The sequence below is a fragment of the Ostrea edulis genome, chromosome 3 (genome assembly GCF_947568905.1).
Source record: "Ostrea edulis chromosome 3, xbOstEdul1.1, whole genome shotgun sequence".
Classification (NCBI taxonomy): Eukaryota; Metazoa; Mollusca; class Bivalvia; order Ostreida; family Ostreidae; genus Ostrea; species Ostrea edulis.
In genome coordinates, this window is record NC_079166.1 from 79071218 (window position 1) to 79097372 (window position 26155).

General features: G+C 35.1%; 1 protein-coding gene across 1 annotated transcript in view; it reads right to left on the reverse strand.

The window, feature by feature from the left end:
- Window positions 1-239: 239 nt before the first annotated feature.
- LOC130052911 (uncharacterized) overlaps window positions 240-26155 on the reverse strand; it is a 143348-nt gene continuing 117432 nt past the window's right edge. The window contains exons 12-16 of the mRNA XM_056159123.1: window positions 12667-13866; window positions 12522-12543; window positions 12033-12377; window positions 3555-3802; window positions 240-1380 (exon numbers count right to left, since the gene is read on the reverse strand). Of these exons, the coding sequence (XP_056015098.1) occupies window positions 1315-1380; window positions 3555-3802; window positions 12033-12377; window positions 12522-12543; window positions 12667-13866 (1881 nt within the window). The 3' untranslated portion in view covers window positions 240-1314. The remainder of the gene's footprint in view (window positions 1381-3554; window positions 3803-12032; window positions 12378-12521; window positions 12544-12666; window positions 13867-26155) is intronic.

Genomic DNA, 26155 nt, shown 5'->3' on the forward strand with positions numbered 1-26155 from the left:
ACAAACTAGATCGTTATAACGAACATAGAAATTTGTTATCGAATATGAATGTAAGGTGATATTGTAGTTTGTCACTGATAGAGTTATCGTTCTTAGTAAAGTGATATCATCAGAAAAGGATCGTGCCAATATCTCGATTAGTACAATATGCACCACACAAAGGATGCACTGTAATCACTCTACATACTCAAAACAAAAGCTTATCTCCTAGTATATAAAGAAAACTCTAACCAAACTCGATTAAGTCCTTCACCGGTTTATAGATACATACAGGTAAATGTCCAACTGGTTATAACTTACTGTTTGTTCTTTTCTCACTACCCACTGAAAATTATTTTAATCACATTTCCATTACTGTAACGTTGTTTTTTTTTATTTGATTTTTTTTTTGCCGCGGTTTAGAATATGTGTGTCTGTGAATTAAAAGTGAGTTTAAATACAAACAATGCAACATGATGACTTCCCGACCTGTAATTTTTGCATTTACCCACCAAGTAATTGATAGAAATACATTATTACATTTTAATACAAAATATTGCACTATTTCCAAAGTAGATAATGCAACTTATTAGATCGAATTTAATGTTTTATTAAGGGTTTAAGGCCCCTAAGTTTGGTGGAAAACCCGTTAACAGCTGCTGGAAATGTAAATTTTTATCAATTTTGTAGTGGGGATGTAATTAGCAAGATCAATCATTGGAATTTCAACAAACTATTTTTGATTATATATTTATTACGATTAGATAATGATGTATGATACATGTAATCTGTATTTCCCTGAACCACACAATACATATATGTACACAACTTAGCTATAATCAAACCTCGTTTTCCAATATTTCTATATCCAATAATTCTCATCATTGTCTTCATTATGAATGAGTGATTAATGTTAATTAACGTTTTGACAAAAGAGGAAATGATACCTAAAAACTGGCACTTCATTGCTGTGTACAGAGCTGCCCAGACAATACATATTACGTGTGTATTGTAGATGTGTAATCACGATACGAGTTAATCACACATCTAAATCATATAGTTCATTTCTTCAAACATAGTTGTTATAACATGTACAGTAGTGTCTTTCCATTCATAATTTTTCTACTATTTACACGAAACATGCATGACTTGATGTTCGCATTATGGTAAAATAACAAGCATGTATTTCCTGACAAAATATGAGGCACGTCTCATGGAATGAAACACGGTATGTGTATGGCCATACGCAGTTACCACGGCAACACTTTCACGAACTCAAACTCTTGATTCTGAACTGGCTATCCTATTACGTGTCTCATGATCATCTCAGTGTGTTTATCGTTGTTGTCTCAATGCCATAATGTCTTTCTTCAAGGAACCACTACTCAGTCTTAATATTGCCTGCAGAAATAAGAAGTTATCATAAGATAATGAAAAACGTGAATTTTTAAACGTATAGAGAATACAAGGATAAGAGTTGGACAAACACGGACCCCTGGCTATATCAGAGGTGGGATCATGTGCTAAGAAGCAGTAAGCATCCCCTGTCAACAGGCCACACCCACAGTGAACCCTATATCTTGATCACGTAAATGGAGTAATCTCTAGTCAAATCAGTGTGTAAAGAACGCCTAACAATTGACATGAAACAAATCAAACAGCATTCTACCTTATGATAAGTCGAAATTGTAAATTAGATTATTTAAATCATTAATTAGATATATGTATAACCAATAAGTATTATCTAACTAATTCGAAAGGTTTTAATGGTAGGTAAGATGTCAAACGACAACTTTTCAAAACAGATTTGATATGCCTAAGACTGAAATCATAAGCGTTTTCTTCAGATATTCACTGTAAATATGAGTACCCTATTGGTAAGATTGGAAGCATAATTATAACCTGTGAGTTCTTCTTGAAAGGTACAAATATCACATTAATTACAATCAAATTATATCCGTAGTCTTCAAAGTTCAAACTCAACTACATATTTTTTTAATGTAACATGTACTATAAATGTGAATATTTTAATGGGGGGAAATCGTAATTTTTAGTAGGATTATTTTTGCGGAAAGGGGAAAATTTTGATAAAAAGAATTAAAAGTAAATCTAACTTATTGCAGTTCGTCTTTTAACAATCAAAACTGCATCGATTAAACCTTTAATGTACAATTTGTATCGACAAGTACTGGTGATCTTGATAAATGTATATTGTAGATTCCTAAATCTTGGCGAGTAATTTACTATCCCTAATTTCAAAAGAGGCATAACTCGGAAAGTAAAATTACTAGCTCTTATTTTATTGCTGTAATTGTTAAAATGCATGTAAAAAGCCATGATTACAGTTGTATGACCTGCATTCCGACAAAATGTATCCACCTTTTAAAAATATTGCTAAATTAAAAGCAATAACAGTAAACTAACAACTCAGCTTTATGACGAAGGAGATGATTGTAGCTTGCCCATCGTCAGCTTCTTATATAAAAATTCATCTCCTTTTCTTTTTTTCAGTCTCCCTTAAAGTCAACATTGCGCAAAATCTATGGTCATTAAAATAATTCATATATATGGGCAAACTGAATTATTTTAATGACCATATATTTTGCGCAATGTTGACTTTAAAGGAGACTGTTGAAACCACTTTAACATCATCTTGCTTATCAGTAGCCTGCCTCGATTTAAAATCTGATCATACGCAGATAAAAACCCTCCTGCTTATAGAAGCATTTGAGAGATATAAACACAATCAATGTTTACAAACAGCTGTCACTAGTTTATATCTCATAGATATTCAGAAGACACAGCAGGTGACAGTCAGTGTCCAGCTCGAGATGAGATCATCGGTGGTCTTATCTGTGTAGTCTGTAACTACAAGAGTTTTACAGAAATGAAAATATAAAACATCTCTTAGTAATTTGTTGTGTGACGCTCTTCCAAACCCAAGGTTTGACAATTGTGCCTGAGTTATACATGTATACAGTCTGTTGATATTTACCTAATGTGTCCGAGTTATACGAGTATACAGTCTGTTGATATTTCCCTAATGTGTCCGAGTTATACATGTATACAGTCTGTTGATATTTCCCTAATGCGCTTGGGTTATTTATATATGCCTAACAAAGTAATAAATCTATACATTCCCACTCATTTATTTTTTAAATTGTCTGTTCACTGTTTTCTTTAACATGTAAATGTTTTCACGCATGTGATTATGGGAAAGATAATAACTTTTAAAACTAATTCATCTGCTTGAAGGTAATTCTGTACAAAAAAAATGAACAACATCGGATCACACAAGTTTAACAGACTACATGCAAATTATCTGTTGACAAGATTTGATGTTTACGGATCATTTTGCCATATTGAATATTCGCGAGAATAGGGAATACAGAGTAGGTATATGCATAAATCTTTCTTGATTATTCGCATATTGCACTTTTGTCGTAACTCTTCGCCACCAAGCAAACATAGACACTTTTTGTGAGCCTTAAATTCGCAAATATCACCATTAAGGAAATATGTACACCCTTATATGCATATCTATTATTCTACATTAAAATCCAAACAACTGTCACCTGAGAAAGGTCCTCCCATTTCAGTTTAAAGTCATCCTTCTCCATGACGCTAGTTGTCCGTGTTTTATGTTCTACCTCATTCCTGTAGAACCGGATTCTCTCCACGTCATCCGTAGGACGTTTTTCTCCAATGTCGGGTTTCTTCCCCCAGCCTTTGGTCGGTGGTGGAAGATTTGGTCCGTAATTCCTCAACAGTTTGTACATGACGGTCACATCAAAAGCAGTTGAGGAGGGAATCGATTTATCGGCTAAAATGAAGGATGTAAGCTTTGGAAAATTTCATGAGACACAAAATTTATCAGCGAAGAACATGTATAATCAAATTCAAAACAATACAAGGTGGATGTTCCGTGAATCGCTACAAGGCATAATCTATCAAGGCGGAATCTATAAACGTGATTATCAGAATTAAAACATACAAGCATTAATACGATTTTCATTATTTCATTTTTGAATAAGAGAATCTTAACAATTCCCTATTTCAGTTTTAAAAACAAAGCTATATCACTTCGACACACGTACGATGTTTTGACCCTTTCCATCTAATTGTAGTACGTTAGGTGAAGATAACGAACAGTGATCAATCTCATAACTCCTATAAGCAATACAAAATAGATAGTTGGGCAAACACGGACCCCTGGACACACCAGAGGTGGGATCAGGTGCCTAGCAGGAGTAAGCATCCACTATTGACCGGTCACACCCGCCGTGAGCCCTATATCCTGATCAGGTAAACAGAGTTATCCGCAGTCAAAATCAGTGTGCCAGGAACGGCTTAACAATCGGTATGAAACACGTCAGACAGCATTTGACTCAATGCGAGGTTGTACTGACGAAGTAGATCGTTATAACGACCATAGCATTTGCGAAATGCTGACTTCAATCGAGACTGTTGAAACCCCTGTACCATCAACTTGCTTGTCAGTAGCTTACCTCGATTCAAAAACTGACTATACGCAGAACAAGCTCTTGCATATCGAATCAGTTGAGATATATAAACACCATATGCAGGTGATAATGGAATATTGCTACATAAATGTGGGAAATGGACGATGGAGAAGCTGAAATCATCCCGTTTATCATACATTTGAGTTGTCAGTTTGCCGTTAATGTCTCCTTTCAATAAAATATCTAAGTATGAAGCAGAAGTGGACGACTTTGGGGTGTCCTTTATTTCGAGCTCACATGGATATATCAAATCGACAAATGAATGAAAGCTATTATTGTTAATAGACAAAACGTCATCGATATATCTAATTGTCGAATTGAAGGCCACAGCGAGAGATTTTTTCTTCTTTCGTAGAAGTTTTTGAATAAATTCTGCTTCATATGAATATACAAACAGGTCAACTAACAAAGGATCACAATTCGTGGCCATGGGAATTCCAACAGACTGTTGGAAAAGCTGATCACCAAAGACCACGAAGATATTGTCAATGAGATCTCTAGCATAATTTTTACTTCAACTTCAGAGTATCTGTGCGTGGAATCAGAGTGGTGTTTAAGAAAGTAGGTTTTGGAATGACTGATCACTAGATATGAATATTTCCGTTTTCCGTTTTTGTTGAAGAAGCAACTGTCTATGATGTCAAAAAGTCTAGTCTTTAATTTATTGTGAGGAATGGTCGTGTATAGTGTTGAAAAGTCATATGTTTTAATGTTATTGATTTGGACAAAAATTCTGCGATTTCAAGTTTACTAAAAGTTCTTTAGACTTGTTTAGAATCCACATTTGATTAACACCACTTCTGACATATGTAGTCGCACAGTAAGCTTGAAGTTTCTCCTTCACAGCTGTTAATATTTTCGTGAGGAGCAAAGATAGGGGCTTCGTAGAGCACTTACTGGGTCCAGCAATGTATCTTTGTTTGTAAAGATTTTTATGTAGTTTAGGAATCCAGTATAGGTGCGGTAACTCATATTCATTCGACCCATTAACTGGGATATTAAATGTGTCTAAAATTGAAGAATTTCATCTTTTGAAAGGGCAGATGGAGTATAAGTATGATTACCAAAAGTGGAATTAATGTCAAGTTCGTTTAAAATACAGTTGCAATAATGAGCCTTACAAACAAAGACAAGGTTGTTACTAGCTTTGTCAGCTGGAACCAAAATATATTCCTCATGTAACATATCTAATTCTTTTATAATAATAATAATAATAATCGCTTTTATATAGCGCCTTTTCCAGCGTATGCTGCTCAAAGCGCTTTACAATAATCAATGTACATTATTACCCCGGCAGACCTTATATCAATCTAGAACTTTCTCAGCCTCCTAGGAAGCATACAATGCAAGCTGCCATTACAAGCGCTAGAGCACTAACATTCTAACAATATCTTTCACTGTCTATAGCCAGGTACCCCTTTTACACTTGGGTGGAGTGAGGAAATTAATGTAAAGTGCCTTTCCCAAGGACACAACGTCAGCCCTACCGCGGCCAGGACTCGAACCCACGACCTTTCGGTCGAGAGTATGACGGCCTAACCACTAGGCCACCGACGCCACTTCTGGTTTACTAAACACAGAAGGATAGATGGTACGTGCGTTTGTTTTCATGTGTCTAATGCGGGATTTTAATATCCATCTTATGCTTTTAACCCATTCTGAAAATGTATCAAGTTCTTTTTTTTTTCCATATTTAGCCCATCGTCTGGCATAATCTTCGACATAACTGATAATAGAGATGAAGTTCTGTCGCCAATGAAAAGGCCGAGGTTCTCTGTATTTAGAACCTTTTAGAATAAGTGATTTGAGGTCCTCATTTTCAACTATATCAACATCACCAGTAATGACATGTCCAGCTGGACTATAGTTGAAAGAAGATGAAGAACAAGAACATGTTGGTGGATTACGTATAAGATGGTATATATCTTGGCACTGCAAAGTTTGTTTATAATTAAAAAGTTTGGATGCAATAGTAGAAGTATAGCTGTAGGAGATACAGGGTGTAGACTTGAACCCTTTTATGACGAAGAATGTTGCTTATGTTGACGACATCTATGTCGATGTGGCGCATCATTGAAAGTGTCAGTTGACGTTAACCTATCACGCTGCTAATGATATATCTTTAGGTTTCAAAATACAGATATTGATACTTTAAATTGATATTTGATCAGAGGACGAAATTATATAACTGCTTACGTCGTATAAGAAAAAGTGACTTGTTGTCTTATAGCCATCCCAATTCATCTGACATGTAAGTAAAATCTAATTTGAAATTGGAAATAATCCTTCACGGCTCCGCAATAAAAATATTCTGAATGGACCAGGCTGCTTTTATACGAAACCAGCACACTTGTTTGATTACATACATGTACGTAAATACCGAAGTGAAACGGTAAGGGTACATAAACCCTCATATTGATACTGGTATATTTTGGGAAACTCCAGTATAGGTATGTGTGTACTAATTCGATAGGTAATTATTTCAAAAACTTGAATTACAGAAACATGGTACAGGGTCTGAGGTGTAGCACCTGACGACGACCTCAAAATTCTTGCCTGATGACGATCTCAAAATTGTTGTCTGGCATAATTTTATAATTTATGATTAACAAAGTAATAACTAGTGGCACTCTATTATCAAAATTTTCTTTGGCGACCCTACCCTAATTCTTTTCTGTATATATTTTAGTTATTTCACATGTATATACATACCTACAGTACATCCATATTACTATCACCTGTTACTAATATTAATAATTATGTAATAGTTATGGTATATTTATTTCGGTGTATCTTGAATTGGACGAAGGACGGAGACTCGTGCGATTACTAATTATTACCTTCTATTAGAATCCAGATAAATAACAAATATTTTAAATATTTAATTTTATATTTACTTATTATATTTTTTAAAATTATAATATACTTAAGGAATAAATTAAATAAAAATCATTATTAAAATTATTATATATATAAATAAAAATATAATTTATTATAAATAAAAAATATTTTAATTATTTAATTTTAATTTACTTATTGTAAATATTTTTTTTTCTTTTAATTTATTAAACAAACTAAATAAAATTATTATGAAAATTATTATATAAATAAAAAATATAATTTATTTCATTAATTTTTACTTTTTATTTAGTTTTTATTAATATAAGTTACTTCTTTATTTCATTATGATTTATGACCTAATTATAATCACATGTATGTGTCTGGCCATCAAAAGACAGTACCGCAGTCATCAGACGTGTTGGTACACGATGGTCCTTATTTATTTATATTTATTTATTTTTAAACCATGGGACAACCCATACGTCCCATACGGAGCATATGGAATGTTACTACAACACACTTCAACTTCACTATGTTGGTGCATTTGGGAGGTGTTGGAGGGTGAGGCTGGATCGCAATGAGATGGATAGTATTATGGCAGATAATACAGTCACCAATCGGTTAACGATATATAGTTAACCAATCCTACGAATATCAAACAAAGTTTGTTTATAATTAAAAAGTTTGGATGCAATAGTAGAAGTATAGCTGTAGGAGATACAGGGTGTAGACTTGAACCCTTTTATGACGAAGAATGTTGCTTATGTTGACGACATCTATGTCGATGTGGCGCATCATTGAAAGTGTCAGTTGACGTTAACCTATCACGCTGCAAATGATATATCTTTAGGTTTCAAAATACAGATATTGATACTTTAAATTGATATTTGATCAGAGGACGAAATTATATAACTGCTTACGTCGTATAAGAAAAAGTGACTTGTTGTCTTATAGCCATCCCAATTCATCTGACATGTAAGTAAAATCTAATTTGAAATTGGAAATAATCCTTCACGGCTCCGCAATAAAAATATTCTGAATGGACCAGGCTGCTTTTATTCGAAACCATCACACTTGCTTGATTACATACATGTACGTAAATACCGAAGTGAAACGGTAAGGGTACATAAACCCTCATATTGATACTGGTATATTTTGGGAAACCCCAGTATAGGTATGTGTGTACTAATTCGATAGGTAATTATTTCAAAAACTTGAATGCGCATATTAACAGATTTGTAAACATAGTTCATTTCACTATACAATAGTTTAGCTATTTTCTGAATGTATTAATGTATCGTGATGTGTCATTTGATATTTGATCACTCATGTAGGCAAATCATAAGCTTTAAGTGAAGAAATACTGATTCTATCCTGGGTATGACACTTACAACTATGATATGCCATGGGGGATTTCATTGTGATATTGCCTAACGTGACTTGTGACCCACGTCTTTTACTTCTATTGCCAATCTTACGGAAGGTAGATTCACTATGTAAGACGTCTTTGCTTTGACTTAACACAGGGAATATCCCAAATGCATAACTTTTTAAACTTATTTTATCTTGATATTAGATATACAGGAGTAATCAATTGCAAGGATACCATGTACATTGGTTTCATGTAAATTTAAACGACGAAAAATTCGATAATGAATTTCATGAGTGAAAGTAAACGATTCAACAAACTATACAGATAATCTACGTTTTCCAAGAAAGAATATTGCATTTCGATCAAAAGAAAAGAACACCCATTACATATATAAAGTCACTAGTCTTGGAAGAAGGGTGGTCAATATTATTTGTTGGATGGAGGTATCGTTCATGTTTGGAATATTTATTTTGTATACTCTTTTACATCCCATTCTAGAATTTTTCACTAATGCAAAAACATCATCATCTTTAGGTGTAGTGCCAACAATTTTGGAGACTGCACGATACTCTGGGCACCAGTAGTAAAGTTTTATTATAGCATATACGTCACATACGAAAGAACCGTGTCGCTTGTCGAACAGCTATCAGGCCTACCCATGTAAACGTCTTAGGTTTGACGCGGTGTTAGATTAAATCCAGGCTTCCTGGTTGCAGAACGAACGACCCAATTCACATCGTAAATCAGAACATAATATTCTTGACACAAGTATAGTATTTATGATTGTCGTTGCTGGTTGGTTTATGGTTTGCATTACGTCCCATACGTTTACTCATAATGAGAAAGCAACCGGGGGTAGTTGAAATACTACAAATGTAGACTTTAGCGTTCAGGTTCATTTTAAGAACAAAGTATAAAACCAAGATTTTTTTTTTAAATGTATCCATCCACCAGCTAAGATGAAAAGGAGATAAATTTTATATTTAGCATTTATTCGACATGATCGTGGATCGTTATGAGTTGCACAACCACAATGGTAAGTTTAATCACTATCAAACATTGAGCTTTAAAATAAGCAGTATTTGTTATATCCAGAATGATTTGATTTATGGCATTGTAATATTCAAAATGAAAATGAGTCATAATACTAGTAAGACATTTAAGCAACAGTGATGGTTTACTCTTTAGGGGTTAGTTGAAGTACTACAAATTTAGACCTATGTCTAGCGTTCAGGTTTATTTTGATAACAAAGCATAAAACCAACAATTTTTTTTTACAAGATGTAGCCACCCACCTGGAAATATTAAAAGGAGTTAATTTTATATTTAGTTTTCTTTCGGAATAGTCGTGGATCATTATGAGTTGCACAACCACAATACTAAGTTTAATCATTACCAAACATTGAACTTTAAAATAAGCAGTAGTTAGTATATCCAGGATTAATTGATTTATAGCATTGTAAAATGAGGCACAATACTAGTAAGACATTTAAGCAACGAGAATGGTTTACTCTGTAGGGGGTAGAAGTACATGTGTACACCGAGCTTGATGTTTGTAAAGCCAATGTGTCTCTAGATATTGAAGTGAAATATCTGATACATCTAGTCTTATTCCTGACCTCAAAACCAGTAAAACTTATCAACGTTTTATGGGAACAAGTTTACTAAGTTACATGGCTGCTAAGCAAAGGAATAACATTATATTAATCGGGTAACATATCCCAATGTTCAGAGTAGATTAACCTTAATTGTTAAACCTTTGACCTCAACCTCAATGAAAGGCAAATATAACGAACAGTGATCAATCTCAGAACTCCCACAAGCAATACAAAATAGATAGTTGGGCAAACATGGTCCCCTGGAAACACCAGAGGTGAGATTAGGTGTCATGGGAGAGTAAGAATCCCCTGTCGACCGGTCACACCAGGATTCATCTAATCTTTAGGAAAAATAGTATAAAGAGTTAAATTCATGTGAAGCAGATAGTTCGTAAGATCAGACGATGTGCTAAATATAAAAAAAGAACTTGATACATAGTTAGAATGGATTAAAAATATAATATAAATATTAAAATCCCGCATTAGACATATCAAGACAAAGGTACGTAACATCTATCGTTCTGTGTTTAATAAACCAGAAGTGACCAAAGAATTAGATAGCTTACATCATGAATATGTTTTGCTTCCAGCTGACAAAGCTTGTAACAACATTGGCTTTGTACGACTCGTTATTACTGCTGTATTTTAAACGAACTTGCCATTAATTAACTCCACTTTGTTTACTCTTCGTACTTGCAACTACCCTTTCAAAACATGAAATTCTTCAAAACCATGTTTCAATTTAAGACACATTTAATATCACAGTCAATGCGTCGAATAAATATGAGTAACGTACCAATGCTGGATTCCTAAACTAGATAAATAACCCTTACAAAGAAAGATACATTGCTGGATCCAGTAAGTACTCTACCAAGTCATATCCTTGCCCCTCCCGAAAATATTAACAGCTATAAAAGGTGAAGATAACGAACTGTGATCAATCTCACAACTCCTATGAGCAATACAAAATAGATAAATGGGCAAATCCGGACCCCTAGACCTACCAGATGAGATCACGTGCCTAGGAGGAGTAAGCATCCCCTGTCGATCGTTTACACCCGCCATGAGCCATATATCTTGATCAAGTAAGCGGAGTTACCCGTAGTCAAGCAACTCACAAACAAGTTGATGGTGCAGGGTTTCAACAGTCTTGTTTAAAGTAAGCGTTTCGCAGTGTCTATGGTCGTTAAAACAAACTAGTTTGAGAATGGAATCTATCATTGGGTTAAATGCTGTCTGACATGCTTCATACCGATTGTTAGACCGTTGTTAGCACACTGAGTTTGACTACGGATAACTCCGTTTATCTGTTCAAGATATAGGGCTCATGGTGCGTGTGACCGGTCGACAGGTGATGCTTACCCCTCCTAGGCACCTGATCCAACGCCTGGTGTGTAAACGCGTCTGTGTGTGTCCAACTCTTTATTACAAGCACCTGAAGTGTGGATAGCTTGCATAGATCTTATGTACGTACCACCCCCCCTCTTAAGAATGAAATTATTTGATACAGAATCATCCCCCCCCCCAAATATGTTATTTCCCCCACTGGTCACCCCATCATTCGTTCTGAATAGTTAATTTGTACCGTCGATAATCTTTTGAGATGACCACTTATAAAGGTGTGCAACAGATCATGCAAACAAACAATGGCTACCTGCTTTGAGACCGATTCACGGGGTATAAAACAGCTTTATCGAATGGATTTTTCGTTTTCTTTACCTTTCTTTGAGCAGGCAACACCTGATATACTGACTGACAGGAGCAAACCAATATGCCCCTTGTGAAAACGAAGTAGGACTAAGTGGAAAAGGATGATGGTTTTGATACCTGGAAATAGAAGAGTACATTGGTCTGTATCCAGCCTCTGATGTCCTTGCTGTAGTCTTTGTTTGTTATTGGTGAGTACAGTGGCCAAGTCCATTGGCGGAAATATTCTGTCAAAATAAAATTGGAGTGCGTCTCGTCCAATCTTTGTGAGTTCGTCAAAAGTCTTGAAATTAAATTTCCTTAACTCAGGCTCAGACAGACTGGTGCACTCATCTCTGTCCATGAGATCATCCAAATCTGAAACTCACGTCCAAATAATTAGACACATTCTAAAGCTATCGATTCATTGTAAATTTCAGTTGAAACTGTTACTTGTTCACACAATGTGTATTTAATCCCTATTTCAAATAAAACAGGAATGGAAGTAAAAAACCTACTCACCTGTTATCTCAGCTAGGACATCCTATTAAAAGGAAGACTATCATTACAAACTAAAACGATGGTCACGAATTATCAACACTTTCTATGGAAATAATTTACATGTCAAATAACTGATGAATTGTCAAACACTCATCGAGGAAAATACCTGCTTCCAATAAACCAAAAGAGTAGATTCACTCAGAATATGATGATTGATCATTCCATGCTTTGGGCAAGTGATTTTTCCTTTCCCATGAATGTCTCTCTCTTCGACAAAACAGTCATCATGTTCACGAAACACTTCCTGTTTTGAACATTGGTATCCTACAGTGTACATCATTTTCTTGTGAAAGTTACTGGTCAGACCGTTCAGCAATCGTTCAATATTGTCACGGATTTCTAGAGTAACATCTTTCACAATTACATCTTTGCTAGGTTGAAAAACCTGAAGCTGAATTGAACATCTATTCACAGCGAGAGCTATTGCATGTTGCTTATATACAAAGCAAGCCACGTTTTTATATAAGCAGAGTCCGTTGTCTTCTAAAACGATCCATTCGCCATTGGTTTTCGTCAAACAAGCAACAATAAGCCGGAAATAAAAAAAATATGGCAAAAATTGAAATCGAAAGACCAGGACTGATGTTTTGCTTTGGATGGTGTGGAAAAAGTTCTCTTCTTGCATACCAAAGCTCCGCTTGTTCATACAGGGGATGTAATGTGCATATGAACCAACTGCAATAAGACCAAGTCGTTGCATATATTGCAACAAGTTTGCTTTGTTTCGATTCCTTTCCCAGTGGTCCATTTCAAAGTGCCGACTATTCCAAATATCGGTTAAAAGTCTGTCCAGTATATGACCACTTATGTAAAAGGAATACCAATCGCGATCGTTGTCGACAAAATCCCTGATATGGTTTGGATCGGTTATTATGTTCTTAAAGGAATCAACAAACCACTGGATGTCAATGATGACAGTTTCGGCAAGCGAACTTTCGTCAAAGTGTAGTATAACGCCTATATCGTGATAAAATTTCAGAATATCGCGGATTTGTGTGTATTTCTCTTTGTTTTCCCCAAAACATTTCTCTGATAATTCCTTTACAGACTTTATTCTCACTCTCTGTCTTCTCAGTTCTCCAAGTACGACTTCAGATAGTGCCCAGTCTGTAGGAATGGATTCTTTCCATCTCTCTTCTTTTGCAATTGAAACCATGCATTTCTCTAGTTCAGAAAGCGTGTCGTGGAATGATGAACCGTCGGATTTAAAGCCTAGAACGAAACATCGTTTCCTATTCAGGTGTGACTTCAGATGTTTGTCGAACTTTAGATTATCCAGGATGTTGTTGTAGAGGGTGTCAGAGTTCTAGAAACAAGATATGAAAAGATTATAGGAATTAACAAATGAGGGAATCCGATTAATTTAACTACTCTAATGTAAAACTTATACGGTACCAATTTTGATGCACCAGATGCGCATTTCGATAAATAATGTCTCTTCAGTGATGCTCAAACGAAATGTTTGCAATCCGAAATAACAATCAAGTTTTAGAGCTATTATAGCCAAAAACAGCGTGCCAAAAAAGTGGAGTCTAATATAAGCAATACAAAATAGACAGTTGAGCAACCGCGGACCCCTGGACATATCAGAGGTGGGATAAGGTGCCTAAGGGGAATAAGCATCCCGTGTTGACCGGTCACACCCGCCGTGAGCCCTATATCCTGATCAGGTAAATGGAGTTATCTGTAGTCAAAATCAGGGTGCCAAGAACGGTGTAACAATCGGTATGAAACACGTCAGACATCATTTGACCCAATTATAGTTGACTTGACGAACCAAATCGTTATAACGACCATAGGATTTGTGAAATGCTGCCTTCAATCAAGACTGTTGAAACCCCTGAACCATCAACTTGTTTGTCAGTAGCTTGCCTCGATTCAAAACCTGATCATACGCACAACAAGCTCTTGCGTGTCAAATCACTTGAGAGATGAAAACGCCATATGCAGGTGATAATGGAATATTGCTACATAAATATGGGAAGTAAACGGTGGGGAAGCTGAAATCACCCGTTTATCACACAGTTGAGTTGTCAGTTTGCCGTTAATGTTTACTTCCAATAAATATCTAAGTATGAAGCAAAAGTGGACGACTCGATGATGTTTTTTTTACTTCGAGGTGAAAAGGATATATTGAATCGACATATAAATGAAAGTTATTGTTAATAGACAAAACTTAGTCGATATATCTAAATGTCGAATTGGAGGTTACAGCAAGATATTTTTTCTTCTAACGTAGATGTTTTTGAATAAATTCCGCATCATATAAATATAGAAACAGGTCAGCTAACAAAGGATCATAATTCATACCCAAGGGAATTCCAACAGACTGTTACAAGGCCTGATCACCAAAGACAACGACGATATTGTGAATGAGGAACTCTAGCATATTTTTTATTTCAACTTCAAGTGCGTGGAATCAGAGTGGTGTTAAACAAAGTAATTGTTTGGATGACTGATCATTACATGTAGATATGAATATTTCCTTTTTTCCATTTTTGTTGAAGAAGCAACTGTCTATGATGTTAAAAAGTCTACTATTTAATTTATCGTGTGGAATGGTCGTATAATGTGTTGAAATGCCGTAGGTTTTCATGTTATTGATTTGGGAAAAGTTTTCCGATTTCAAGTTTACTAACAGTTCTTTAGAATTTTGTAGAATCCACATTTGATCAACACCACTTCTGACATATGTAGTCGCACAATAAGTTTGAAGTTTCTCCTTCACAGCTGTTAATATTTTCGTGAGGAGCAAAGATATGGGCTTGGTATAGCACTTACTGGATCCAGCAATGCATCTTTGTAAGGGTTTTTATGTAGTTAAGAATCCAGTATAGGTACGGTAACTCATATTAATTCGATCCATTGACTGAGATGTTAAATGTGTCTAAATTGAAGCATGATTTTCATCTTTTGAAAGGGCAGTAGGAGTATAATTACGATTGCCAAGCGGGGGATTAATGTCAAGTTCCTTTAAAATACTGTTGTAATAATGAGCCTTACAAACAAAGACAATGTTGTTACAAGCTTTGTCAGCTGGAATCAAAACATATTCCTCAGGTAACCTATTTAACGTAGTTCCACACTCGTGTGACGTCATAGGATTTTGCAAAGTCAATAATTTAATGATAGGAACATAAATTTTGTTGGAATCTTTTTCAATAGTTATTGTAAAAAATCTTGTTAGCCATAAAATATTTCAAACTTCTTAGTTATATTTGAATCTTCAATGATATGTTTCAAACTATTGAATCCAAGGACTAAAACTCTGTTTTCATTCAATTATTTATCAAGTCCATAATGCCATAGATTTCCTTTATTTTTGACAAACAGTTTACCAAGGTGATAAGGAATCATTATCTGTGTCTTTTCATGAAATTACATACAATTTTAATCCCGAGTGATTTAAATAGCTCAGCTGTATGGTGCCAGACTTCAGTTTTTAATGGGGGTATACATAATCTGGAAGCTATAAATTTGAAATTATTAAGGAAAGGTATGGATTTTTTCCCATGAATAACTATAACAGATGTAACTCTATTAATGTAAACAGAAAAAAAAATGATATGTAAACCATGCTATAAGGAAAATGAGTCCACATTTGTTTGTTTTTAACATTTTGGGGAATAACGCTAATTCAATAATTTTCCACATATTATTCTAAAACTTGATGAACATATTGAAAATGACATGTGTTTTAGTTATTGACATGTTTCCCGATAAATAAATGCAATTCAAAAAACATTTTGTTGTTTTTATATTAAAATAACAACAAATAACTGTTTCCAATGAATTTCATAAAAATCTACATCGGGGTATATGACTTTAGTGGTGTATGTAATGAAAATTAATATGGAAACCCTTAACTGTTTTGCCTTTTTTCATTACTCTGAATGTTAATTTATTGATTCCAAACAAAAAAATGCTACTTAAACCCCAAAAATCCAGGACTAAGGACCTACCTTAATTATTTTATCACTTCTGGTTTACTAAACACAGAAGGATAGATGGTACGTACTTTTGCTTTCATATGTCTAATGCGGTATTTTAATATTCCTCTTATGCTTTTAACCCATTCTGACAATCTATCAAATTATCTTTTTCATATTTAGCCCATCGTCTGACATGATCTTCGATAGAATTGATAGAGATGAAGTTTTATCGCCAATTAAAAGACGTAAATCAAAGATGTCAGTATCAAATCTGTGTATTTTCGGGAGTAAATTCCAGTGAAATTCGGTCAAGTTTTTCCTCCCCCTCTTAGCATTCATTTTTTCCGCTCTGGTGGCAGACGTAAAAGTGTAATTATACTGTCTTTTGAAAATTGTGTCGTCTCCTCTGTCAAGAAATCCCGACGTGCTTATCAATTCCGGAATATGCGAGAACGACACTCCATTTGTCATTGCATGTATCAATGCACTGTCTTTGAGATGATGGCGTTGAAGATTCTCTCTTGCGCACATTTTAGTTGATGCCAATTTGCCAGTTTTTTTCGTCAAAGAATCGCTTTTAAAACGTTGTTAATTAAATCGGAGTCCAATGTTACGTACATAATCTGTAAATGAAGACTAATTCATTGTTGTCAATTCTAAATTCTAATGAAATTCATCTTCAAATTCCGATTCTGAAATGATTTCTTTCAGTACCTCTTGCAATAGTTGCAAGGAATATCAGATTCAATGTGATATATGTATTTATATTTGCGACTCTTTATAGTGAATTTTCTGCAATAAGCTGTCCTATCAAAGTATCTCCCTTGGAATCATTTTAATGAGGTGTGTGTAATATGGGTTCGCCAAATGAGGTAGAAAAACAATATGAAAGGAAATACGGATCGCTGACAATGTCGACACTTGTCGTTAATTAGAGTTAGTGGGACTTAACATGACTCCCATTAGCCACATACCTTAAATCACTTAACTCATAAAAGGCGAAGAAAAAGAATAGTGATCAATCGCTTAACTCCTATACGTAATACAAAATAGATAGTTGGACAAACACGGACCCCTGGATACACCAGAGATGGGATCAGGTGTCTAGGAGGCTTAAGCATCCCCTGTCGACCGGTCAAACGCGCCTTGAGCCCTATATCCTGATGAGGTAAATGGATTTATCCTATCCATCATATCGTTATCAGGTGTGGATTTGCATGTATAAAGCATAATACTAATAAGCAATTGCAGCTGAATTATTGTATATATATTCTGTTAATCTGTAGATGAAGACTAATTCATTGTTGTCAATTCTAAATTATAATGAAATTCATCTTCCTTCCGTTTTTCTCTACAATAGCTCTAACAAGTCTATTGTTATTTCGGATTTCAAACATTTTCGGTTTAGCATCACTGGAGAGACATTATTTGTGGAAATTTACATCTGGTACATCAAAATTGGTACCGTATAAGTTTCACATACAGTACACGACACAAGTTTTATACACCCCACCGTGGAAAGACCACGGTGGAAAATCGACGGAGATACACCGTGTCCTCCGTGTTCCACGGTGTGTGTTATTTGAGAATACACACAGCTGCTAAGAGCTTTGTTCTGGCCACGGGCGCCTTGCGGGAGATGTGAAAATGTGCCGCAGGCCAAACAATGAAGATAAGGCTGGAATTTTAAGAAAAGAAAAAATGTCAATATTTTCCTTCCCGATACTTAAATTGTTTTTCAGCATTTTGAGCCAATTCCAACGATACCAAACACTATCTGTTATGTTTTTAAGAAAATCTGGTTTTGAATTTTTTTCTTTAATAGTTCTTTCTACATTAAAATATTCTTAAATTCTATGTTTAAATAATGCGTACTTGCAGGCAATTCCTGTTTTGAATGCGAATTAGTATATTCAGTAAATGAAAAACATACATATACAACTTGTGATAGGGATATTTAATAATTATTTATGTGCTCTCTCTCTCTCTCTCTCTCTCTCTCTCTCTCTCTGACAAATGCGCTGTTTAACATAATTACTTCCATCATATTGTGTTAATATGCATCTTGACAAATATAACTTGTTCCAATATAGAAATTAGAGCATTGTCGATGATTAACAAATTGGAATTAATTTATTACGTAATTAATAGAAGCAAAAATACAAACCACCGAGTGATTTATTTTTAAATTCCCGAGTTAATTACATTTGACCGAGACTTATTTTCGATGTACTTTGATAGAGGTTTTCATAAAAAAAAATGTTCATCGAGAGTGTCTGGATAATGCAATGATTTTTGTATAATAAGTATATACCATGCACATTCCTAGGGTCTTTGTCACAGTATAAGTAAATTACGGTTAGCTAGTTTGGGTTTTGACCTCTTATGAAAAGTGTGAAATATATTGGGTCGGCGCGATATCAGATCTAGTCTAAGATCACGGGTATCTTGCGCCGACCCAATATATTTCACACTTTCCGCAAGAAGCTAAGCACTTCTGTTGATTTCAAATACACGGATTAGCTGACCCCTATTGTTCTACTGAGGTGAAAACCCTTTCGAATTTGCATGGAATGTACTACAAGTTATACACAGGCCATTGTTATAGTCATACATCATAGTACTGCTAACCCGATAAACATTTTTTTTTTATTTTGAATAAGTTATTGAATGACGAAGTATGACCAAACTGCAAATTGAACTTTATAGAGCCCCGTGCTAACATTACTTATATTTTTCAATGTATCAGAAGGGGTATGTTGTCGGTTAAGTTGTGTAAATTTCTTCACAAGCAATCAAATAACAACAAAAATGGTGCTTAAATTGTCCGATTACGAAAACCTTAAATTGGGAGCATGTGTGTGTGTGAGGGGGGGGGGGGGGGAGTAGTCTGAAACTGTCTCCATTCGCCCTTCCGACTTCAATTTCTTAAATCGTGCAGTGGGTAGGTCGCTACAAGCTACAAGGCTAAATCCTTAACTTTCAAGTTTTCAAATTACACCCTCTCCGATTCTACGTGCTTGTAATCAATATTTAAGGATGTAAATCCTCGGTATCAAATGCAACTATTTGATGAAAAAGACTAATATCAATATAAACAGAAATGACTTAACGATTATTTGCTTTTATTCATATACGCTATCGATTATTAAAATCTTTAATTAATCTTTAGATGCATTAGATAATGAAAGCAACAGAGAGAGAGAGAGAGAGAGAGAGAGAGAGAGAGAGAGAGCATTGGTAATCATTGATTATAATATTCATGAATGTATGCAGATACGGGAAGTTTAATACGTTCAATATATAAAAAAAATTCTGATTAATTATCTATCCCCTTTCATTCTGATATTGTTTTTATTTCCCATTTTGTTTTCTTTACACGTTAAATTTTTCGGCAGGTCCGGGTTAGGACTAATCAATGAGCCCCCCCCCCCCTCCTTCTAAAACGATGTTACATGTACGTGCTTAGCTGTCTATCTCCCTCTCAGTCAAAAATAAAATAAATACATGCGATATATACTGCAACATTGGATTTACTGGATAATTCTTCGATTTCACCTTCATAATACATGTTAATGCAAGCGAACTATCTAGGCTTTGTTTCCCATCTTCGCTAGCCGAAATTATTCGTTCACGAAGGCACAGTTGACTCAAAACCCATTGCTAGCGGAGATTAGATGAATTTTACCCCCGTATTATGTTATAACTGACCAAAACCTAGTACGTTTGTTTTACAACTTTCATTCAGAAGACGCGCAAGTTATTGAGTTACTGAATAAACGAGAAAACGTCTGCATTTTTATTTCAATGGTTGTCAACTCTATACTTTGTGATATTTCAAGACTACAAGTACTCAATTCAATTTATTGGATCTCATCACCATTATGCAATGGTATACAAAAATATAAAGACAAAAAGCTGTTATATATACATTTAGTAAATAATACAGACTCATTCGTGTTATAAAGTATTTATCAAGTTAAAAAATAAAATAAAAACCGTGTTATTATTAATGTGAAGTATGGGCATTCTAGGTAGGGGAACACATTTTATTTGATTATTTTCTTAATGAAAGTACGGAGTTTTCTAAAGGTTTGTTTAAAAGGAAATATATTCTTAATATTTATTTGTGTAGGTGGTAAAAATTTGATTCTTTGCTCACATTGCTTCACAGTTGAGTACATAATGAAATTCATATCCAATGTAAACATGTACAAGTATATAGCTGACCTCAATCACATATTCCTAATTACAATGAAATCTTTACGTAAAAATAAACCATTGCTTATGGTACACATTTCTTTGAACTGCTATTTATCAAATTGAAATTACTGGCATGTGATTGTCGTTGTTCATGACCCTTCTTTTATCTGGTGAAATTGTGCTGCACGTGCCGTGAAACAATGTACCGACGAGTGGTAGGAATAACAGGTGTTTATATACAGGATGTCGAGAATTTGGGCGTTTCATAAAAAGGTGTGAACGTTTGCAGGGAAGGCTACATACGGATATATACCGAAAACACCAACGTATCATTAAACAATTACAAGAATTGAATGATTTATAGCTAATTTCTAAATAAGTAATGGGGTGGGGGCATGCATGCTGGCTATACGAAAAGGTTTTTGGAGTGAATCATTTCGGAAATTATTTCTTTGTTTTATCACACGGAGGTACACGGTGTCATCGATGGAGGTACAGGAGACATCCACGGAGATGCGCGGTGGCATCCACAGAGATCCTCCGTGGACTTCAATGTCTAGCTCGCGCGGAAAAATAGGACTTCAAAGGTGCCGACAATTTTAAAGGTCCACCGTGTTTGGGGCAAATTTGTTCCACCGCGTTGCATGGAACACGCATAAAACTCGTGTCGTGTACTGTATATATATATATATATATATATATATATATATATATATATATTCAAAGGATTATTATTTTTAAGTTTAACATATTTACTGGTCCAAATGTATTGTTTACGGTCCTGCTCTAGAATTTTTCACTCATCTTGAGGCGTTACCATTGGAAGTGAAGGGCTGCAAAATTTAACCCTATCTTCGGAGCTTACTGACGGGAGGGATCTTCTTCATGCCACACCTGCTGTGAAACGGGACCTTGCCCTTTGCGGTCTCACCCGAAGGACCACCCCATTTAGTCGCATCTTACGACTTGCAAGAGGTACTGAGGACCTATTCTAACCTGGATCATCACGCTCATATGCTTAATAGGTAAATAAAGAAATTATTACCATAAAACATTTGGAATATGTTCAAGACGTATGTGAAAGGACATCCGGGTTTAATCGGTGTATATTTGTATTATTTGCAGAGCCCAACTTTTAATGTTGTATTCCGTATAGGAGTTATGTGATTGATCACTGTTCGTTACCACCTTGGTAAGCGAAAACAAAACAAACTGCATCGTATAATGTAAATGGAAGAGGTGGGGATGTTTTCTTTGAACTATTCAGCGCCATCGATTTTTATACACTATAACTCGCGTACATAAATTCTTAATTGATCCCCTGTTGACAGAAAGCATTTAAGATTTCATTTGTTAAAATATTACAATGAGAGCGCCTGAACACAATCGGGTGAAAGACATGGCTTATTCCATGGAACCATTCGCCTATTCTGCAACATTATTGCCCATAAATACACTTTTACACAAGTTCTCAATTCAATTCATGATAGAAGATTGAGTCGTTTAAATTAAATCTAAGGAAGTTAAATCTGGTAAGATATAGATGCTGTTTTCAATAATATTTAGGATTTAGAATTTGAGAGGAATCCATGTGCATCAAGTTCAGCAACTTTGACCGGAAATCAAACAGCTATAATTTTATATCACAAAAACACGACGTTTTAAAGATATATACTAAAATATCCTCCTGCAAATAAAGAGTCATCCTGCAAACAAGCAGTGAAAGATATTTGACGGTTGATTACAACCTATAAATGGACGCTATTTCCAGTTCACCATGGTGGTGCAAGAAATATGACCTTGACAGAGTTGCTGCAAGAGGTAGGGGTCTAGGTATCACATTGAATTGAACTTATCGTGGAAAATTGCAAGCGATGTAGCTGATAAAAATGAAAACCAAGATGGCGCGTGATACACCTTGTAGTTTGTTTACCACAAAACATAATTTTAAATCATATACATTCAAAACATTGAGGTCCAGTGTTTTATTTCTGATGAAAAATATTTATAATGGAAGGACATGTTTTATCAATTAACAATAATCATTCAAATGTCGATTTATCCTTGTAAGCTCAAAATAAGACCTCAAAGAATCCTATGCGTCTCCTTCCTACTTACATATTTTATTGATGATTGATTGATTGAATACTGTTTAACGTCTCTCTCAAAAATATTTCACTCATAAGGAGACGTCACCATTGCCGGTGAAGGGCTGTAAAATGTAGGCCTATGCTCGGCGCTTATGGCAATTGAGCAGGGGGGACCCTTATCGTGTCGCATTTGCTCGGTTGTTGCGGTCTCATCCGAGGGACCGCCCCATTTATTTAAAAGTAAATATCCACGGTAAACTAACTTAACTTGATGGCACACAGGATGATTTCAGGTCTTCCATCGTCAACTTCTGAAAAATGCCTACTATTTTTGGTCAACTTTTATCTGGGCCCTGTCACTATACGACTAAACTGAATGTTTGCGCGTTGTAACAAGCTATTTCATAGAATCTGCAGCGTGAAATATCGTTTCTAAATTGAATTTCTTACCCCAATTAATGAACCGAAGTCCAAGATAGCTCCAAGAGTTCTATATCTTTACTCCTTAATAGTAAATTCGAACCCAACCGACACAATTGCCTGTGAACCTGCATATGGTGTTTATATCTCTCAGCGCATTCGGTTCCCGTGGGGATCCGAGTTAGAATAGGTCCTCAGTACCTATTGCATGTCGTAAGAGGCGACTAAATTGGGGTGGTCCTTCGGATGAGACCGCCAAAACCGAGGTCCGGTGTCACAGCTGGCGTGGCACGATAAAAATCCCTCCCTGCTCAAATGCCATAAGCGCCGAGCATAGTCCTAAATTTTGCGGACCTTTACTGGCAGTGATGGTCTTCATATGAGTGAAATATTCTTGAGAGGGACGTTAAACAATTCGGTACGCAGTGGCGTTTATATCTCTCAATTGATTCGGTACGCAATGGCTCATGTATGTCCAGAGGTCCGTGTTTGTTCCCTTTTTTCCTTTACTTTGTATTCCTTATGGGAGTTATGAGATTGGTCAATGTTTGTTATTGTCTTTTTTTTTGTTTTTGCGAAGGATAAATTTTCAAATTGAGGTAGTCTACTTACAAACAAGCTGATGTTACAGGAGTTGCAACAGTCTCATTTGTAGTCAGTATTTTGCAAATTCTATAGTCGTTATAACGATTTCAATTGCCAATACTACCTTCATTGGGCCAAATGCTGTCTGACGGCCGATCATTACGCCGTTCTTGGCACATTGATTTTCACTACAAATTACCCCGTTTGCCTGATCAAGATATAGGGCTCACTGTGGGTGTGATAATCTCTCTATTTTGTATTGCTTATAGGAATTATGAGATTGATCACTGTTCGTTTTCCTCACCTTTCAGGGAGTTTTGAATGAGTCCAAAAAGAGAAAATAGTAGTACCCTCTTGAAAGATACAAAGAAATCAATAATAGCATTTTTGTGACAAGTACATCTGAACCATTTTCTACCTTCACCCAAGGGCTTAACCAATGAAGACAAGTAATGCAATCTTCAATTTTCTGTTATTTGCAAGCTTTAAATGATCCAACAAATCAATCCAGCAATAAACTGTTTATCATTCAAAAGTGAAACATTGATTAATTGACTATATAACAGCTAGACATCTTTATGAAACTATATCAGGAGTAAGAAATGTCTTAAGATAAATTTAGTAAGAATTCAATCTCAGATTATCAACTGAATCTCCATATGTACACCATATGTATAACATCATTGTACACCTACATACCAAAAAATCAATGAAAAAGCTCATGGCGTTTAGGAAGAAAGTCCGGGAGACTAGGTGTCGTGGAAGGACGGACAAGGATAGAACTATATGTATCGACCACTTTGTGACGGTGCATAAATGTATATATTTTAGTCTAAATTTGTTCTATTTACCTTAACGCTTATTTAAATCGTTTTCTGACTTTGTTCTATGACTTCTCTGAATGCAATGTAATGTACTTTGTATGAATGTCAACGTAGTAATTGAGATATGTCCATCGCATTATATATTCAAATTATCTTAAGGGCGTACTCTCGTGGTACTTTTACCGTGAGTGAGTCTCCATACTTTCCAAAGTCGTAACTATGGGACACGAGTGTTTTATTTCGTATGCATAAAGAAGAACATTAATATAAGTTTTTATTTGTAAGTAATGTTAATAAACTAACAAAAATTAATTTAAAAATGACAATTTTTTAAACTTATTTTCTCATTTTACGACATTCATGATGACGTTACGATTGTAAACAAACTCGAGCTCGAAGACGCACACTGTACGATGTCACATTTGATTTATCCTAAAGCAGTCCAGAAACATACATGGGCGATTCGTTAGAAGTAAAACGGCAGTTATAGATCAGTCTGCATCTGATATTTTCACGAGTGAGTGGCAGACAAAGAAAATTACAGACAAGCATGCACAACCACGCACATGGTGACACACTACAGTACTGTACACAGTGTCAGACGAGAAGGGAAAATGGAAGGGTGTTAGCGTTGTAGTACCTGAATCAGAGGCTGCTGATATAGTATTGAATGATTTTGTAAGTTTTTTCAATATACAAGAATTTTTTTATGAAAACAAATCTGCAAACTGTGTAGATCTGTACCTAAATTGATCTCCGATTTTCCCGATCCCGCCTAGTTAGTCGGTCATGAGCGAATCTCGCTCCTAACGTTCAATGTATCATTATTGAAGCATCATTTTGATTAAAAAAGTGTAATCTACGTCAATGTTTTAAACAATCGCCAAAGTATACAGCGAATTTAATTCATTAAAAAGTGTTCAAAGGGAAAAGGGGGGTTTCTCCCATCTAGAGAATTATGACGCGCCATTCGTGTACAAATTAGTTAAAACAAAAGATAATTTGTTGACTATATATACATGTATAAATATGGGGGTTGAGGGGGTTGGGGGGGGGGGGGGGGGCTACTAGATCGATAATTAGTTTCTAATCAGTTCTGGAAAATTAAAACTATATTATTTTATCAAAATTTTATTTTGATTATTCCTTCAAAGTGTAATTGTCAAAACCTTTTAATAATGTTAAAATTTATTTATAGAGTATTAAAAATGCACATTTAAAAACAAATCCTGATTAGAATTTTAGCATATATTTCATAAACAGTCATTTATGCACGAACAAATTCATATATAACATTTTCCTTAAGGAATTCTTTTAGAGTAACAATTTGTTGGGCAAGGCATTAAAACAGAATCCCTGGCTAAACAAAAATTGGAGTTAGTTGAAGTTGGTGTATTAGCAGTCTGGTGGTAAACCTAATAGTATATTCTGTTCTATTGTTAAGAATTTACAGTATTGATATAAATTGAGTTCCAATGTTTGCTTTTTAGCTACATCCATTTGGTAACCACAGTGAGAGGGATGAGTTGTGCTATCATCAC